At 49.1% G+C, this 19,315-nt stretch overlaps 1 protein-coding gene across 2 annotated transcripts in view; it reads right to left on the bottom strand.

Annotated features, from left to right (window-relative positions):
- Positions 1 to 2,405: 2,405 nt before the first annotated feature.
- The window catches only part of sptbn5 (spectrin, beta, non-erythrocytic 5), a 37,534-nt gene continuing 20,624 nt past the window's right edge, over positions 2,406 to 19,315 (bottom strand). For both annotated transcript variants that reach the window (XM_037071438.1, XM_037071439.1), the window contains exons 50-79: positions 19,164 to 19,278; positions 18,973 to 19,086; positions 18,710 to 18,831; positions 18,465 to 18,627; positions 18,202 to 18,390; positions 17,702 to 17,779; positions 17,449 to 17,621; positions 16,667 to 16,757; positions 16,366 to 16,512; positions 15,866 to 16,003; positions 15,583 to 15,750; positions 15,367 to 15,455; positions 14,534 to 14,720; positions 14,372 to 14,440; positions 13,727 to 13,870; positions 13,458 to 13,654; positions 13,157 to 13,361; positions 12,842 to 13,021; positions 12,620 to 12,769; positions 12,277 to 12,494; positions 11,755 to 11,944; positions 11,502 to 11,678; positions 10,325 to 10,432; positions 9,135 to 10,247; positions 8,983 to 9,051; positions 8,665 to 8,748; positions 7,574 to 7,665; positions 7,247 to 7,363; positions 4,548 to 4,738; positions 2,406 to 4,457 (exon numbers count right to left, since the gene is read on the bottom strand). In XM_037071438.1, the coding sequence (XP_036927333.1) occupies positions 4,282 to 4,457; positions 4,548 to 4,738; positions 7,247 to 7,363; positions 7,574 to 7,665; positions 8,665 to 8,748; positions 8,983 to 9,051; positions 9,135 to 10,247; positions 10,325 to 10,432; positions 11,502 to 11,678; positions 11,755 to 11,944; positions 12,277 to 12,494; positions 12,620 to 12,769; positions 12,842 to 13,021; positions 13,157 to 13,361; positions 13,458 to 13,654; positions 13,727 to 13,870; positions 14,372 to 14,440; positions 14,534 to 14,720; positions 15,367 to 15,455; positions 15,583 to 15,750; positions 15,866 to 16,003; positions 16,366 to 16,512; positions 16,667 to 16,757; positions 17,449 to 17,621; positions 17,702 to 17,779; positions 18,202 to 18,390; positions 18,465 to 18,627; positions 18,710 to 18,831; positions 18,973 to 19,086; positions 19,164 to 19,278 (5,254 nt within the window). In that variant the 3' untranslated portion in view covers positions 2,406 to 4,281. The remainder of the gene's footprint in view (positions 4,458 to 4,547; positions 4,739 to 7,246; positions 7,364 to 7,573; positions 7,666 to 8,664; positions 8,749 to 8,982; positions 9,052 to 9,134; positions 10,248 to 10,324; positions 10,433 to 11,501; positions 11,679 to 11,754; positions 11,945 to 12,276; positions 12,495 to 12,619; positions 12,770 to 12,841; positions 13,022 to 13,156; positions 13,362 to 13,457; positions 13,655 to 13,726; positions 13,871 to 14,371; positions 14,441 to 14,533; positions 14,721 to 15,366; positions 15,456 to 15,582; positions 15,751 to 15,865; positions 16,004 to 16,365; positions 16,513 to 16,666; positions 16,758 to 17,448; positions 17,622 to 17,701; positions 17,780 to 18,201; positions 18,391 to 18,464; positions 18,628 to 18,709; positions 18,832 to 18,972; positions 19,087 to 19,163; positions 19,279 to 19,315) is intronic.

Genomic DNA, 19,315 nt, shown 5'->3' with positions numbered 1-19,315 from the left:
CTGTATTCTGAGGCCTAATGACAGTTAAATAATAAGTCTGTTAGAGGACACACAGTTATTGTGTTATTAGAAACAACTAAATCAATCAAACGTGTCTGTTTCTGGTTTTATTCAGTTAAAGATTAAGATTAAGATTTTTAATGTTTTTATAAACTAAATGTTCATAAAGTACAGACTCTTATGTTAAATATCAAACCTCCAGAATAAAGTTTAATCTTCATTTTGTTTCACATTGAAATAAACAACAAGTGTTTTAGACCCTGTAGCAGCTTCTGCTGATCTCAGCAGAACCACACAGGTTCTGCTGAGATCACTGAGCTAAATCCAGAGTTCAGAGTACCGACAGTAAACGGATGTTTTATTTGGAAGATTTCATTTGCACATTTGAGTTTAAAAGAGGAAATAAATTAAAGCACATTCGTGTGTGTGGACTCGTCCTGTAGCGACCTGTGTGGGTCGGCCGAACCAGACGGGGTGTTGGACTGGTTCCACTGGACCAGATCACACCGGTCCGGCTCGGAGCTCCCGCTGGGTTCTTCTCCTCTGCCGCCGTGAGCTGAATGTTGAAACGGGAATCAGACGGAGGCCTGAAGGGACCAAAACAAGAAGAAGAAGAAGAAGAAGAAGAAGAAGGGCGACAGAAAAACTGATGGAGACCCTCCGAACCGCTCAGAACACAGAACCTCCGAACCGCTCAGAACACAGAACCACTGATCCAGTTAAAACATCTCAAACAGCTTTAAATTCCTCTTCATGTCTCATTTAAAGGTTCCGATTTCCTTATTTATCTATTTATTTACTAACTTATTTATTCGTGTATTTATTTTCCTTCCCGGTTGATCAGATCTAAATATTCACGCTGTGTTTTTTAATGTGAGAATTAAACATAAAAACATTTGATTAATCTTTATTTCTCACATCAGAATCTTGATTTATCAGTTTCTCCTGTAAATATGATGTTTTATGAGTCGCCTCTGACTGAAACTGGCCCGGCGGTGGAACATGGACCGCTGGGGCAGAACCGGCCTCAGGTTATGAAATGGAACCAGAACATGAGTCACTTCCGGCCGTCCTGCAGTCAGAACACGCGGGGCCTCATTAGCCGTGCGGGCGCTGTGCGGGCGCTGCGGGGTTAATGGTTCAATCAATGTCAAGCGCTCAAACAAACTCCTGAACCGACAACCTGCCGGCTGGAGCCCGAGACCGGACCGGGAGGAGGCGCATTACTGCGGGGACAGCGACACCGTGCGGCCGGCAGCACCGCCTGCACCCGGAGAGCAGAACAGCCTGAGTCCACTGCAGAACCGCTCCGGTCCTGCTGACAGGGGGAGACAGACGGAGAGACGGTGGTGCGTTCAGGAACAGCTGGGACAAATCCTACTGATTCTACCTTTAACTTTAATAGTCTTTGAATTCTATTAATATGACGTGAGCTTCAGTTAGCTTTGAGCACAAATGTCCTTCAGAGGGAGACTTTTTACTCTGATACTCTGAGTCCATGTCAGAGCCTGAACTCTGTTACTGTGCTGGAGGAAACAAGCTGGATCAAAACTTCTACTTTGACACAGGTACCTGAACGTCTCCTGGCTGGGTCTCAGTTCAGGTCTGCATCCTTCAGAGGAGCACCTGAAGTCTGTCCCAGTCTGAAGGCTCCTCCAGATGTTTCTTCTTCTCCCTGTTTCTGGAGGATGCACCGCTACGATCCTTCGTGGCCTCACATATCCCAAGATCCTTTGCACGCCCGAAAAAGAAGAGGGAAAGAGAGAAAATGGCGACATCGCATGGTGTAGATCGTCACTTCGTGGGCCTGGGCGGCAGAAATCATGACGTAAGGGTAAAACATCTGGTGACGCAACCAGGAAATGTTCCAGAGGCTCAACCGTCACATTTAACAACAGCTGACCAGGTGAACAAGGTCTCTGAAGGACTCGCCTTCACAGACCACAGAGGCCGAGTCCTTCAGAGGACGCAGACCTGAACTGAGACTCAGCAGCTGTGAGGACTGTTGAGCACAAGTAGAGAACATTTGGTTCCGTCAGTTCTGATTCAGTTCTAGGGTGACAAACTTCCATCGTTTGCAGACTGTGAAAGTCCAGAGTTTGCGGTTGTGTCTGTTTCCTGGAGGCAGATCATGAAAGTCTCAGTATAACAGATGAAAGTGGCGTCAGCAGCGGTAGATAAACACCTCCTGTAGCTGTGAGTGACACCTGAAGCTCCTCTGGGACCCTGTCAGCCCGGACAGCTGACCTGTGAACTGTGTACGGTCACATCCCGGATCAATATTTCCATAAATTGATGGTGTGGGAGCACAAACACGCTCAGAGCTCCTCCGAGAGCAGAGACGGGATCAGGAAGTCGACGATGTGACGAGGAAACATTTAATTAAAACATTCAGCGAGACTCAATCAGATTAATGAGTTTATTTCTTCTGAAGGTTTTTATCATCCACAACATTGTAAACACAGCGCAGAATGTCACAGTAATCAATGAGATCAATGAATGAGGTTATTAGTTAACAGAAAATATCTCAAGCTTCAATTTAAATAATATTGTCCTGATGTGACGTCACGTGTTTCTGACTCAAACACCTCAATTGACTTTAATTTGACAAACTGACGACGTGTTTGAAGTCTGAAGTCTTCGTCTGGCTCGTTATCTCTAATGATCGACGTATTGATCTGATTGAATGACACGATCAGTCTCCATGTGTTTGGATCCGTCGCTCATTAATAAATAAACTTCTCCACAAACAGCAGAGTTCATCTCTTTAGACGGGCTGAGGAGTCACAAATGTGTTCTGATCCAGTTCAACTCTTCACACACGAGGTGACACGAGGCTTGCTGTAAATTCTGGATAAATAACTAGATTTTTCAAAGCGATCCGATGCATCGATATAAACACGGTCAGAACCGCAGCTCCAGAAGAATCACCAGAACATTTTACTGGAGAAAGTGAGAAAACTCCTGCTGCAGGACTCTGAGCTCATCAGGATCAGTTCCTGTCTCAGAACCTCAAAGTCTGACCCGTGTTCCTCTTTTCTGTTTGGTTCTGGTCAGCAGGGGTGTCTGACTGTGTGACCCTTCAGACTGATACGGGTCGGGTGTATCAGTGTGTCTCATGTAGAGACGCTGCTCAGAACTAAAGTCCACAGTTCACTTCCTACTTGTAAACATCAAACTTGGACCTGAACAGCGCCGACTGTTCTAGAAGGAGTCTGGACGGGCGACAGATGGAAGTTTGAGTCAAACAAACTTTCAAAAGATCCAAATTTGATGCAAAGAAGCAGAAACACGTGATGTCAAGGCACCGACCCGGGTCGACCCGCTGCGACTGAACAGGAATATTAATGTTTATTCACCAAATAAACTTCTTAGTCTGAATATCGTCTCATCCAGAACAACAGTGATAACTGTAGTACTGCATGTAAACAGGTCCACCAACACAACTGGACCAGAACCGCAGCTTCAACCTAGAGAGTCACTTGACAATCAAACAGTGCTGAAACTCACCGTCACTTTCATGATTAACTGATTAATCGTTACGTCTGTAAAGTGCAGAAAGATTTGTGAACACTGCTCGGTCCAACAGAACGAACAGAACGGAACAGAACAAAACGAACAGAACAGAACGGAACAGAACAAAACGAACAGAACAGAACGGAACAGAACAAAACGAACAGAACAGAACAAAACGAACAGAACAGAACAGAACAGAACAGAAAAGCATCAGAAGTTTGAAAAATAACTGAAATAATCGATTATTAAAATAGTCAGCAACCAATTTTCTGTCAATCGATCAATCAGCTTTGACTAGAAGCTCTGAGTCAGTAAATGTCTCGTAGTTTCACTCCGTCACACTCGTTATTGATCGTGACTCTACGAGTAGCCGAGCGAACGCGTCGGCTTCAGACGCTTCATTAACTCTGTGGAACAGGAAGTGAAGCTGCTCGTCGATCAGAGGAAACATTCTGCTGTCGCCTGCACGGCTGCATCGTCTCGTCAGACGTGGAGACGGTTTGATTTTGATGGATGTGATTTTCTATCAGGATCAGGAACATCATGTCCTGAACAACGACTCTGAATCTGTTTCATTTTCTCTGTTTCTACTTTTATGATCGTGATCAATTTTTGATTTATGATTTTTTGATTTGAGGTTTGCACGTGATGATGCGTCGACTCGTCCTCCAGCGTCGTGTCTGGTTATTAAATCTGCGCTGATGTGATTCTTTCGTCTCTGGAGACGTTAACGTGGCCGAGTGAAGATGCTGAATCAGTCAAACTTTACTTCTTGGAGAAGAACTTCCTGAAGACGCTCCTCCTCGACTTGTTGCCGTTGTCGTCAGTTACCTGGGGGGCGCCGGCGGGGGCGTCCTGGGTGTCGGGCGGTGTAGGAGGAGGTTCTGACGGAGGACCTGACGGAGGACCTGACGGAGGCTGGATGCGATCGCTCGGCGTCTCTGCAGTGGAGGAAACAACAATCAGAACACACGAACTTACAGATTCACTTACATGCTCACTGACGACCAGCTCGTTAGCAACATGCTAACCTGCGCTCCCGCCCTCGGCCTCCTCGGGGTAGCGGTGGCGGTTGTAGTATGTGTGGGGGGGTTTGGGTGGAGGTAACCCCTCCGTGGATGATTGTCTCTCCAGGCTCTCACCTCGCCTGTCGGCTGGTTTGCTGGGATCGTCCGGAGCCTCGGCTAACTTCTCCAGGCTGAGGTTGACTGAAGACGCCCTCCTGAACAACAACGAGACCATGACGGTGAATTCATTGAGATGATTCCTCATCAGATTTAATATATTCTGACCTCAGTGATCGTTATTGTTCACTGGAGTGGGTTCACATCGGTCCTGAACATCCAGCAGACCCTGAGGAACCCGGCAACATGTGTACATTCAAATATAGAAAACATATTCCTGAATGTTTACAAATCTCCAGAACCAAACCAGAACCGGACTCAGCAGGTATCAGACCGGGTCAACACAGAACAAATGTCCACTGATGAATAAAACCAGAGAAGTGACATCACAGAAAAATCAGCTGGTTATAAAACAAATCATAAACAATGAAAATCTGCAGTCAAAGAGTGTTTTTCATCTGCGAAGCTTCGATCTGGTAAAATAAAATAAAATGACTTCCTGTTATTGATCTGATGACTGTAAACATTCAGCAGCAGCTATTAAACTGATCACATGTTGTTATTGATCCTCAGGGAACATCCTCCGTGATGATCGGGACTGATTTCAACTCAATACAGAGAAAAATCAGCAAATCACAAAAAATGATTAAATTTCACTCAAAGGCCCAAAAATCCAGAACTGAAGAGAGCAGCTGTCGGGTTGAATACGACCACATGAACAGAAGTTTCAACATTAATATAATAAGAGGTGAGTTGAGGTGGAATGACCCTTTAGTGAGAGCGTATAAAGGAATAAATGAAGGCTGAGCTGCAGGCGTGATTTTAGACTCGAACATAAATACTTTGTCGCGATTCTGCTCCTGCGCTGACTGAACGGCTCCGGTTCTGAAGAATTCTTCTTCTCCTCGTGACTTCCTGACATTAAATGAGTGGCGCTGATACAAAGGCGCCGGCGGGGTTCTGCTGTGGAGTCCAGCAGGATGTGTGTCGGTCAGAAGTGTGTTGATGGAGTTTCAGGCTGCAGCGGTTTCTTTCAAACAGCGGCAGGTAATTTGACTTTGACTTTCACATGCACCTGTTCACACTGTGCACTGTGGGGCCACCGGGCTCCTCTCAGGTGGGTGAGAGGCCAAAGAAATGGAACTCACTGCCAGCAGGATTTTTTCTTTAATGAGATACTTTGACAAGGTGAATTACATTCAGCGGACAAACAACGGTGGAAAAACACTCGTGGAGCAGGACTGTGTTCACGCTGCCGGCACACCTGCGCCGGTTTGTAGCACGAAGATGAAAAGTGAACTCTACAGAGCAACACGACTAATGCAGTCATGAAATACATCGAGTGCTTCCTGCAGGAGCGTCTGTGTGGTTAGCTGTAGAAATAGAAGCAGAGCTAACAGCATCTGAATCAGAACATCAGAAAACAAAGCAGCTGTTTTATATTCTTTGTGCTCACAGCAGGTCAGACGACGTTCATCAGGATGAGCTGCAGTCATCAGACGAAGCTCAGTCGCAGTCTCTGTAGTTACTTTAAAGTTAGAGTTGGAGTCCAAAGACGACAAAAGCTCTTGTCAGACAGAGTTTCCATAAAAGTGTCGCAGCGAAGGTTCAACTCTACATCGCCCTCGTCTGCTCACACTGACCCGAGCAGCTCCAGAGAGCCGATTCATACAGCGTGCACAGAATCACCATCAGTAACAGGATTACAGACAGGGGACAGACAGGGGACAGGCAGGAGGACAGGCAGGAGGACAGACAGCAGGACAGACAGGGGACAGGCAGGAGGACAGGCAGGAGGACAGACAGCAGGACAGACAGGAGGACAGGCAGGAGGACAGACAGCAGGACAGACAGGAGGACAGACAGGAGGACAGACAGCAGGACAGGCAGGAGGACAGGCAGGAGGACAGGCAGGAGGACAGACAGGAGGACAGGCAGGAGGACAGGCAGGAGGACAGACAGCAGGACAGGCAGCAGGACAGGCAGGAGGACAGGCAGGAGGACAGACAGGAGGACAGGCAGGAGGACAGACAGGAGGACAGACAGCAGGACAGGCAGGAGGACAGGCAGGAGGACAGACAGGGGACAGGCAGCAGGACAGACAGGAGGACAGGCAGGAGGACAGACAGCAGGACAGACAGGAGGACAGACAGGGGACAGGCAGCAGGACAGACAGGAGGACAGACAGCAGGACAGACAGCAGGACAGGCAGGAGGACAGACAGGAGGACAGACAGGAGGACAGGCAGCAGGACAGACAGGAGGACAGGCAGGAGGACAGACAGGAGGACAGGCAGGAGGACAGACAGCAGGAGGACAGGCAGGAGGACAGACAGGAGGACAGACACTATTCCACGCAATACTTCTGTATCTTTTCCTTATTAGATGCTGAAGACACAAGCTGCTCCCACAGTACTGTCTGGTTCTGTAACGTTGCTCTCTGGGACATTTCCCTTTAATTTGACAAGTGTAGGATCTGTTACCATCCCTCCACTCCACCTCTGAAACTTTCACACAGACGGCAAACTCTGGAATATGTGTGTGCGTGTGTGTGTGCGTGCGTGCGTGCGTGCGTGCGTGCGTGCGTGCGTGTGTGTGTGTGTTCACCCCGAGTCATCCGAGTCGCTGCTGGATGTCTCGCTGCACTTCTGGAGCTTCTTCATCCACAGGAGCTGCAGTTCTCTGCTGGACGCTGCGAACAGATACTGACTGCCGTCCTCCAGACTGACGGGAAGGAAACAACGTTAAACTCTTCATCAGTTTACATCAACAGACTCAACACTTGATTGCACTGCTTGATGAGTTCTGACACAAAAGAGTGAACAAATCACTAAACTCAGAAGGAGAAGTTTATTAAGTTTGTGGGCTTTTTGAAAATAGAAAAATAAAAAAATCTGAACCAAATGAATAATGAATAAAGAAGATGGAACTCACGTCAGTCTGATGGTGTTCTCCTTCCTCCTGTACAGAACGTTCTCCCTGCAAACAGCTCCGACCAGGCTGATCGGAGGCCACCGAGAGGTTCTCTGTGGAAACACAGGAGCCAACGACATCACTGATGACATCACTGATGACATCACAGTCTGTCTGTGTGATGATTGAATCATATTTTGTTGATCTCTTTCAACACATTAATCATTTAAAGAAGCTCTGGAGCTCGTTTAGATTCTGTTTCAGTGCACAAAGTGTTTATATCCATCAGAGTGTTCTGGACGTTGTGATGTCAGACAGTAACAATCAATATTAATCTGTGACAGATCAATAGAACTGTTGGGCTTCAGAAAAGAGATCGATTTGTTGAAATGTTTGTGCTGCTGAGCTTTAACTCTCTCACCCAGCAGCCTGCAGGTCGTCTGTAAATCTGAAACCTTCACAATACTTAATAATTCAAATACTGAAGCTTTATTGACAGTATTGTAAAACATCAAGGTCTCGTGATTCCAACATGAAGAGCTCTTCAGTCTGAGACATTTGGAGGGCTGAACCCAAACGTTCCACTGTTCTGATCGGCCTCAGCAGGTGAGCCCGGTTCTGCTCCAGGTTTCTGACTGTTGAAGGCAGTTTTCTCTCGACACTGCCGTCAGCGCTCGCTCACAGGAGCCATGTTGGGTCTGTCTGTGTCATGTGATCACTTCTGTTATGAGCTGGTGCTTCACAAATAAAGACGGACTGATTTTTTCAGCCACCTAAAAATTAAAAGTCTGGGATGTTTTTTATCAGGAGAACGTTTGGACCCAAATATTCATCTCTTCTGATATTATCTATAATCTATGTATCAGATTTACAGTTTTGGGTCTCAGATATTTAGAATTAACCAACGTCTTTGATTAATTCCTTTTTATTCAGTAACAAATAACAGTTACTGCCTTTCATTACACTGTAAGTCATGTTGCAGCGTGACGTCGTCCATCTGAAGTTTTGAATATTCGCTGCTGATTACGACGTGGCGCCGGCGCTCTCACACTGTGACATTTGGGTCAGCTTGTTGTCGGCGCTGAGTGTGGTTCTGGTTGAGTGTCCGGTACCTGTGCAGCAGCTGCTCTGTCTTTAAACAAGCTGAGCGTCTCTCCTGTCAGAACTGCAAACACCTCCTCCCAGTGGTCCGGACCCTGCAGGAGAACCGGCCAATCACAGAGACACACACACCTGTCAGATCTCTCAGATGTCATTTAGTTTGTTTGTTCTTCACCCTGTTGATCATGTTCTGTGTTCATGTGCTGTAATCAGAATGTATCAAGTTGGTCATTTATTTCATATTTCTTCTTTATTTTTGTGTTTGTTCCATCGTCTGTTCTGTTGTTTCTGAATGTTTCCCTGTGAATCTTCTCAGGTTTGTTTCTCACCTTGTTGCCTCCTTGTTTCAGTTTGATCTCCAGCATTCCCTCCATTCTGATTGGCTGCATGGCTGTGACCTAACAACAACAAAGGTGTGAGAGAACCAATCAGATTTCAGTCATCATGAAGTCAGAACAGGTGATCTGATCTGAGTTCTTACCTCTGGTGTGGAGCTGGGGAGGCCGGCTTCTTCTTCTGGTGCATCTTCTGTCGTCTTCTGTCGAGGTGGAGGAGATGGAGGCAGCTCTCCGGTTGGAGGAGAGGGATCAGCTGACCCAGGTTCCTCCTCTGTGATTGGTGCAGCAGTCGAGGGGTCAGGTGGTGTAACCTCAGTGGCAGCAGGTGGAGAATCAGCAACATCATGATGCTCTCTGGTCGACGACTGCCGGCTGTGGAGTCCTCGCTTTGTTCTCTGTGTGACGGGTGGAGGTGGAGGCGGAGCTTCAGTGGGCGCAACGAGCTGTCTGATCAGTGGAGGAGAGTCGGGTGGTGCTGTGGACTTCTCCAACTGGATCAGTGGATCCTGCTCTGCAGGAGGGATTCTGGGCTTTGGAGCCAGAGGAGGTTTGGATCTGGGACGACGTTTTTTATCAAGAGTGTCTTTCGATGAAGAGGAGATGGAGGACGGAGGGGAGGAGGGAGGTTTGGGGGAGGAGGGTGGGACGGAGGTGGGACCACGATCTTCCTCAGGAGTCTGTTTAGATGAAGAGGAGACGGAGGTCAGAGGGGAGGAAGGAGGTTCAGGATGGTGGTCTCCCTCAGGAGCCTCATCAGATGAAGAGGAGGTTTGAGCAGAGGAGGAACGTTTGGGGGAGGGTGGAGGTGACTGAGGACGTCTTGAAGAGGTGGAGTCAGGTGATCTGAGGGGACCATCAAGAGTCCCGTCTGAGTGGCTGGTTCGACTCCTCCGAGGCTTTGCAGCCGGGCCGGACCTGGGACCATCAGGAGGACTGAGAGCTTCTTCTCCTGCCTCCCGTCTCTCAGACTTCCTGCTGCCACTGAAGCAATTCCTGGAGTCTGAGTCCAGGTGGAGGGACAGGCTGGGTGGGGTACCAGCAGAGTCTGTGAGACTGGTTTTCTTGTCCAGGGTGCTGGATCTGATGGTCCTGTCCGGCCTCCTGCCGCTGAGTCGGTGGATGAGGTCTCTGGAGGAGGAGATCCGCGGGCCTGTTGGATCTGAAGGTTTCCTCCTCAGGGAAGAAACTCTGGCTGGAGGCTTTCTGTCCTCCAGGTCCAGGTCCTCATGTCCATGAAGACCCAGTCTCTTCTCCCTCTGAGAGGAAAAACAACTTTCAGACTGACGAGGAAATAGTATCTAAATATCTGTCTTTGTTAAAGCTACAAACCAACCTGTGTCTTCTTCTTCTGCAGGGCGATGAAGCGGTCGCTCTGGGCCTGGATCATGGCCTCCAGGTCCTCCTGCCTCTTCAGCAGCTCCATGACATCCGACACAGAGTCCTGGAGGACCGAGAGAGCAGACAGAAACACTACAGTAACTTCCTGTTTCTTCCTCCTTCGTATCTTTTGTCAGGTCAGAATTTCCTCATGTCAAACTTTGACCATCAGACCTCCTCCATACATGTCTGAACAAAATGGAGGCCTGAGTTGGGGTGGGACTGTCAGTGACCACAGAGTCTGGACCACAGAGTCTGGACTACACAGTCTGGACTACACAGTCTGGACTACACAGTCTGGACCACAGAGTCTGGACCACACAGTCTGGACTACAGAGTCTGGACTACACAGTCTGGACTACACAGTCTGGACTACACAGTCTGGACTACACAGTCTGGACCACAGAGTCTGGACTACACAGTCTGGACTACACAGTCTGGACTACAGAGTCTGGACTACACAGTCTGGACCACAGAGTCTGGACTACACAGTCTGGACCACAGAGTCTGGACTACACAGTCTGGACTACAGAGTCTGGACTACACAGTCTGGACCACAGAGTCTGGACTACAGAGTCTGGACTACACAGTCTGGACTACAGAGTCTGGACTACACAGTCTGGACTACACAGTCTGGACTACACAGTCTGGACTACAGAGTCTGGACTACACAGTCTGGACTACAGAGTCTGGACTACACAGTCTGGACCACAGAGTCTGGACTACAGAGTCTGGACTACACAGTCTGGACTACAGAGTCTGGACTACACAGTCTGGACTACACAGTCTGGACTACAGAGTCTGGACTACACAGTCTGGACTACACAGTCTGGACTACAGAGTCTGGACTACACAGTCTGGACCACAGAGTCTGGACTACAGAGTCTGGACTACACAGTCTGGACTACACAGTCTGGACTACACAGTCTGGACTACACAGTCTGGACTACAGAGTCTGGACTACACAGTCTGGACTACACAGTCTGGACCACAGAGTCTGGACTACACAGTCTGGACTACACAGTCTGGACTACACAGTCTGGACCACAGAGTCTGGACTACACAGTCTGGACTACACAGTCTGGACTACACAGTCTGGACCACAGAGTCTGGACTACACAGTCTGGACCTACCCCGTAGTCCTCGGCCATCAGTGTGTTCTCGTAGGAGCTCAGCCAGCGCTCCGCCTGCTCCAGCTCCCTCTGCAGGAGGGAAATCTCCAGCTCCTCCTCATACAGGACTCTGGTTTCCTCCCACACCTTCTCCACCCGCAGCTCCAGCTCCTCCAGCTCACAGACTCGCTCCTCCACCTGCGAGGACGACAGGAGACGAGTCAGAGGATCCGGATGTCAGGTCAGGAGTCAGAGATTAGATTTGAGCTCTTACCTCCTGAGACATGAAGTGTCCGCCGTCCATCAGGCGCCGCCCCTCCTCCTTCACGGCCTTTGATTTGCTGAGCTGTCTGTCAATCAGGAGGCGGTACTCCTGGTGCTTCTTAATGAGCTGCTGCAGGTCGGCTCCCTCCACAGTCAGAACCTCCCCTCGGACCAGGGACAGCATCTCCCTCAGCCAGGCCCTGAGACACAAGATGGCCGCCCAGTTTCATCAACACAGACAGCATCTGCTTCACTGTGATGTTCAGAATGATCAACATCCTGTCACATGACAGGAGGTAACCACTGATGTGTCTTTAAGATTTAAATCTGTTTGTAACACATCAAAACCTAAAGATTATACATGGTTTTTCAAAATAAGAGCTTCTTTAGAGTAACTGTGTCTCAACAGGAAACTTTTAATGATTCTAAAGCCTGACTTCCTGTAACTGCTGAAACTGCTCTGTAGCACTGAAACAAATGTCAGCGCTCATCGGTTTGTGTCGATGTCAGCCGACTGATGATCAGAACCTACATGAGTTCGGTCCAGTGGGATAAGTATTTCTGCACGTCTTCAGCCTGGCCCAGCCTGACGCGGCGTTGGGAGGCCTTGTTCTGGATGCTGGACCAGCAGGCCTCCAGCTCCTCCAGCCTCTGACTCACAGCGGTTCTGGCCTGAGGCTGCCGTCTGCTCAGAGCCCGGCCCTCCTCTCTGCTCCTGGTCACCTCCTCTGAGATCAGAACCAGGTCCCTCTGAGGGAGACAAGTACAATAAGGCAAGTCCGCAGGAGTCGTACAGATGATCATTAAACTGAACTGACCGACACTGAACCGTTTCACTTTCTACTTCATGAATTCAGATTTCTGGGTTGCCTCACCTCGAGCGCTTCGTGCTGTCTCAGCAGAGTCTGGATGGAGTTCAGGTCCTGGTCCTCTGAGTCCAGCACAGCCTCCTTCTCGGCCATCCAACCCTTCAGCTCGTCCACATCGTGATTGAACTGATGGACCTCCCTCGCCGACTGCAGACTCTGGAGGACACAGGACAGACCGTCAGCCTCTCCTCCTCCCTGCTGAGCATCACATCACTGTTCTTCACCGACCTGTTCTCTGGTCCTGATGCTGCTGTTCAGGTCGTCCCACAGCCTGCTGAGGGCCTCGTCCCTCCTCAGGGCCTTCCCGTCCTGCTTCAGTCCTCGGCCCAGCTGCTGCACTGAGGTGAGCCGGCTCCGACCCAGACCGGACATCTCTGAAACCAGAACCTCCAACTTCTTCTGAAGGACCTGCAGGTGGAGGGAGGAGCAAGACGAGGATGAAGACGGAGTTTCAGCACCAGTTCCACAACTTTATCTTTTGCACTTTAATTCTAGAAATGTTCACTAGACACTAACTTTTGGTGTGTGACGATCTCTACTCACCTCTACATCCTCCAGGTCTTGACCACAGTCCTTGGACTCCACCACAGCCTTCTTTGACGTCAGCCATGTTTGTAGTTCTTTCGCTTCCCTCTCAAACACGTAGAGGCGGAGCTGGTCTTCCAGAGCCGTGCGGCGGGCGGAGGAGAGGCGGAGGAGAGCGTCAAAGTGTTGGAGGATGTCAGGGAGGATCTCAGTGACCAGGTGGCTGAGACACACAGGAAGACAGGAAGTGTGTGAAGTCCTCTGTCCAGGTGTGACCTCCTGAGAGTGCAGGTGTTCCTACAGGTGTGTGTGTGTTTACCTGTTGGGATGTCCGAGGTGCTGCAGTGAGGCTCCGCCCTCCCGCAGCCTCTCCACCGTCTTCCTCTGGTTCTCCAGCTCCACGTCCACAGAGTCCAGCCTCCTCAGCAGAGCCTCCGTCGCCTCCTCGCTCCTCCCACAGTCCCGTGACTCCAAACCGGCCCGCTGCTCCTCCGACCACAGCTGCAGCTCGGACACCTCGACACACACGGACACGTCAGTCGACTCAAACGTGTTCATGTGCAAACAGAAAATACCTAAATGACTTACCTCACTGAGGAAGGTGTGGATGCGGAGCGCCTCCTGCAGGAGCTTCTCCTTCTTCTCCGCCTCCGTCATCAGCTCCTCGTGGAGACGCTTCAACTCCTCCAGACGCTCCGTGATGTCATGAGACGCGAAGTGACGCCCTCTGACCTGCGAGTCAACATGATGACTGTAGTGAACGACTTCTCCAGCTTGTGATTTCATTCTTCAGAGAGATTTAGAAGAACTCGACTACACTTCAAAGGTGTACGATCTAAGTTCCTGCATTGAAGTGTAATCAAGAAACAGTACTTCAAGAATTCAAAGTTAAACCACTGCTTTGATTCTTTGCAAATAAAAGTCCCATGAAGTAACTCTACTGTAACAAGAAACAAGGGATAGAGGTATATTTCAAAATAAAACATCCAGACAGCTCACAGGAACTGGAGAGGTAGGTAGTAATGTTTCTAACCAGGGAACTCATGGGCTTTTATTTGTAAAAACTACACATCCTGTCAGTAACTATCTTAAGTTTTCAAAATAAAAGGCCCAACAATCACTGTATGTAAACAGGAAACCAGGGAAGAACCTGGACATTCAAAATAAAAGCTCCAGACAGAGACTGAATCCTAACAGGAACTACGGTTGAGGCAGTGAGTGACGTCTCCTCACCAGACTATGCCCCGCCTCCTGAACCGCCTGGACCAATGGGGCGCGGCTTGAGATCTCCTGCATCATAGCCTGAAACAGAAACAATCATTTTTATTTCAAACAGGAAGTTGAGTCAGTGAGTATGAAAATCAAACTGTAGTAGTTTCAGTTGGAGGTGAGCACCTGGTGTTTGTGCAGCAGCTGCTGGCTGCCGCTCGGAGAGCTGCCCAGGTCTTTAGCAGTGATGGAGGGCAGTCTGTCGCTCAGCCAGGCCGCCTCCTCCTCCAGGTCTCTGTAGAACTGGAACAGAACCTGCCAGGCCTCCAGGGTTTCCCTCCGACTCTGCAGGGGCTTCGCCAGACTGTTGTACCTGACAGAGGACGAGTTCACACACTGTGAGTAACAGCTCCAGAGATGAGGATGATGATGATGATGATGGTTTTGATGACTGACTACAATGTTAACAGATTATTCCAGTTCATCAGCACCTGGGTCGGATAAACATGAGCAGCTTAAATGCAACAAGTTCTGTGATTGCTGAGATTTAAAATCTACATTTAGCATGATGATCTGATCTCAAGTCATTTGATCTGAAAAACATCATTTTCTACTTATTTCAAGACAAAACCAACTTGATTTAACATTTTAAAAGTAAAATTATCTTGCTGATGATTGTTCCACTAGTATGGAGTATTGATCCTTTTGCAGTTTTCAACACTAAAGCTGAAACATTCTATTTAAACCACTTTATCTGGAGGACAAACTAAAGGTTTGCACAGCTGAAAAGTTGAGACAGGAAGCAAATCAGGAAACAGACAGTTTGTGTGTTCAGTTCTTTGGATTCAAAGTTACGGTCTGTTGTTGTCTGTTCTCTCTGAGTTAAACTGTCTCATGGATGTAAAACTTGACTGTGAACAAAGAGGATCCAGATGGAGATTATGGAAATAAATCTTTAAGACCAACTAAAATCTGTTCTACAGGGAAACATAACTGAATTCCTCCATGTCTCATCAGACCTGTTGATGGTGTGAGCCACTCTGATCTGGATCTCCTCGGCCAGGAAGTTCCCCTGAGAGTGGAAGCTCTTCGCCGTTTCCACCAGACCCTGTTCAGTTTAAAGACATAAGTAAATATCAGCTGATTTAAAAACCAGGTCAAATATTCCAACACTGCTTCCTGCAGTGCGACAGGAAGTGAGACAGGAAGTGAGACAGGAAGTGGATGTTGCGTACCTGGATCCTGTCTCTGTGTCCGTCCATCTCCTCCTCCAGACCCTGCAGAGCCTTCAGCAGCCTGTTGACAGACGGCAGGTCGCTTCCACAGTCCTCATTGGCCAGTTCGCTCTCCACGGACGCCACACACTGCTCCATGTCGTCCAATGAGCGCTGGAACTGCAGCGCCTGAAGGAAAACACACAGCAGATGTTTAAAGCCTGTTTCATTCAGTTATCTTAGGAACATTTTATCGAAAGCTGATGGAACTTCATGTCTTGCCACAGTTTGAATCAGTTTGTACCTGGTAGGCCTCCTGCAGTCGGGTCTTCTTCTCCTTACAGTTGTGGATCAGAGCGTCCCAGCTGTCCGTCAGCTCTCTGAGTCGAGGTCGAACCTTCACTTCCACTGAAGGCGAGTCGGACAGCAGCTTCTCTCCTTCCTGCACCGAGACGTGACATCACAGATCAACTCACCTCAGTCCAAACTGTCATCTGCTGACTGAGATATTTGTTCAGCCTGATTAACGAGTCTCCTGTCGTCCGTGTTAAAGGAGGAACATAGATGTGTGAGCAAGTGTGCGAAACTTTACGTTTGCTCCTCTGCTCGGCTTCCAGTCAGTAAAGTATTCAAATCAGCTAACGTTACTTTGCAGACGACACTCTGCTCTTTATAAATCACTGCAGGCTTTCCCTCTGCATGCACACTGAACAAATCAATGACTGGACGAGCCTCCAGCCAAACACACAAAACTGGAGAGAGAAGATAATAACACACACACACAAACACACACACACTCTCCACCTTGGTGGCGGCGTCCACTCTGTAGCGGTTGGCGAGGATCTCGGACTCGAAGCTCTGATGTTTCAGCACTTTGGCCTGAAGGTTGGTTGGTTCCCTCCAGCTCTCATCCAACGCCACGGCGTTACGCTCGTTCAGCCACACACACACCTGGAGTTTAATACGTTAATACGTTTAATACACACAGAATAAACACACACTCAGCTGAGTTCAGCAGATTTAGAGAACTTAGAGCACATGAAGTCAGATGATGAAAGTTTAGGGACTGAACAGGAACAGCAGGATTCAGAGTCCAGTCCAGTACCTGGAAGCTGCTGGACAGGAACTGCTGCAGCTGCAGCGACCGATCCAGAGCTTTGTGACGAGATCTGCTCTGCTGCTGCAGCTGACTCAGCCTGCAGACAGACAGACAGACAGACAGGTGATCAGACAGACAGACAGACAGACAGGTGATCAGACAGACAGACAGACAGGTGATCAGACAGACAGACAGACAGGTGATCAGACAGACAGACAGACAGGTGATCAGACAGTCAGGTGATCAGACAGACAGACAGACAGGTGATCAGACAGACAGACAGACAGACAGACAGGTGATCAGACAGACAGACAGACAGGTGATCAGACAGACAGACAGACAGACAGACAGGTGATCAGACAGACAGACAGGCAGGTGATCAGACAGACAGACAGACAGACAGACAGGTGATCAGACAGACAGACAGACAGACAGACAGGTGATCAGACAGACAGACAGGCAGGTGATCAGACAGACAGACAGACAGACAGACAGGTGATCAGACAGACAGGCAGACAGGTGATCAGACAGACAGACAGACAGACAGACAGGTGATCAGACAGACAGACAGACAGGCAGGTGATCAGACAGACAGACAGACAGACAGACAGGTGATCAGACAGACAGACAGGCAGACAGGTGATCAGACACACAGACAGACAGACAGACAGGTGATCAGACAGACAGACAGACAGACAGGTGATCAGACAGACAGGTAAACACACTGTTTCTGTCACAGCGGTGTGTGCGAGGTGAACAGGTGTGATGATGTCAGCGGATCTCCTCACCTGGTAGCGAGCCCTCTGCTCTTGGCTCTGATGTTGTCAGAGTCGTAGTGGTTCTGTTGGATCATCGTCTGTCCCAGTTTGTCCACCTCGTCCAGCTGCTTCACCTGAGCCTCCAGAGCCTCCTCAAACTGGGCCTGCTTCCTCTGCAGAGTCTCCACCTCCGTCACCGAGTTCTGCACCAACACCACAGATGCTGGATCAGATTAATGCTGACCACTAAAATATAAACCCAGAACACAGAGCTGGTTCTCACCCCCGGGTCCTGGTTGGACAGGAAGGCCTCCTTGTTGCTGAGCCAGCTCTCACACTGCTCCACAGAGGCCAGGAAGACCTGAGGAGGACCGGTGAGCACAACGAGCCGCATTAACCCCACAACAATAAAACTGGTGATGAGATTTGATTTGACAGAAACATTTCAAAAGTTTCAAGCTACAAGAAACTCTGATATTTCGTTGATTGTGGAGACCCAGTGGACAAAAGTGTTTCTGTGTCAGAACCACAAACTCATAAAGTGGAAATAAAATGATCCAACTGCAACTCGACATCAGAAATCTCTCTGATGGTCTCGTTTTCTTACGTAGATCATAAAGAGGCTTCAGTATCAAACAGACTGTTTTACAACCAGGTAAAAACTGGTTCATGTGCTCAGTAGCTTCAGAATGTGGTCCCGGGTCAGAAGATGACTTTAGCTCTGCACTGTAAGTGTTACACATGCTTCTCATTGTCTCTCTGAAGTTAACCCGACGTGGTCACCTGCAGGGTCCGGGCCTGCTCCAGGGTCCTGCTGCGGTTCACCCAGGCTCGGTCCAGGCTGGATTTGGCCTCCTCCAGCTGGTTCAGGGCTTTCTGGATCTCTGCCTTCGAACTGTGAGCAGACCGGATCAAACTCAGGCCGAAGTCCTGGACAGAGTCGGTGCGCTCGGCGCGGGCGTCGATCTCCGTCTGCAGAAACATCCCAGATCAGTTTCAGCACTTTACTGTCACATCTGATCCGACAAACAGAGCTGACGACTCACCTTCCAGTCCTGATGCTCGACGATGAGCCGGTCCGCCTCGGTTCTGGTCTTCGGAAGTCCTTTCTCTGCCATCTCAGCGCTCTGCTTGACGCTCCACTCCAGCAGGAGGCGCTGGTTGGCTTTGAACAGCTGCAGCTGGTGAGCCTCCTGCAGATTCTCCTTCCTAAAACACATTATCACAACTTAACTGACATTAATGACAGTAAGTCATTCAAATTTAACTGAAATATAATAAATAAAGTCACCTGAGTTTCACCTCCTTGTCCAGAGTCTTCAGAGTTTTCTGGACCTCCTTCTGTTTGTTTTTCAGCTTGTCGTTCATCCCCGACCGAGTCCTCAGGTGATCCGACACCTCCTTCTCCAGAGCCTGAGAGGATCAGAGCCAGAAGACAGTCCACCATGATGACCACCAGCTCCACATCAGTCCCGGACTATGACGACATGTGCAACTTTTCGTTAACTAACTAAACTGAAACGTTTTTGAGTTCTCCTCCACTTAAATCCTCACCTTTCCCCTCTCCTGGATGACGCCGGCCTCCCTCTCGGTCTCCTCGTAGCGTCTGATCAGGTTCTCCACGCTGTCCACGTCGAACCCGCAGTCCTGACCCTGCAGCAGCATCATCTGCAGACACATCACCGTCCTGTTAGTCTCAGAAGAACGTCTGACAGGAAGTCTTACTGCAGCCTCAGTTCACCGACCTTCTCGTTGGCTCGGTCTCGGACCTCCTCCAGCTCTCTGATCAGGCCGTGGATCACCAGCGCCCCCTCCAGCTTCTTCTTGTAATTGTTCAGATCTCCGTGAAACTTGCTCCACCTGCAGAGACGAAACACGTTCAGGGTAAAACCTTTAG

This window comes from Acanthopagrus latus, chromosome 16 (genome assembly GCF_904848185.1).
Source record: "Acanthopagrus latus isolate v.2019 chromosome 16, fAcaLat1.1, whole genome shotgun sequence".
Taxonomy (NCBI): domain Eukaryota; kingdom Metazoa; phylum Chordata; class Actinopteri; order Spariformes; family Sparidae; genus Acanthopagrus; species Acanthopagrus latus.
This window is presented reverse-complemented; position numbering and strand designations above follow the sequence as displayed.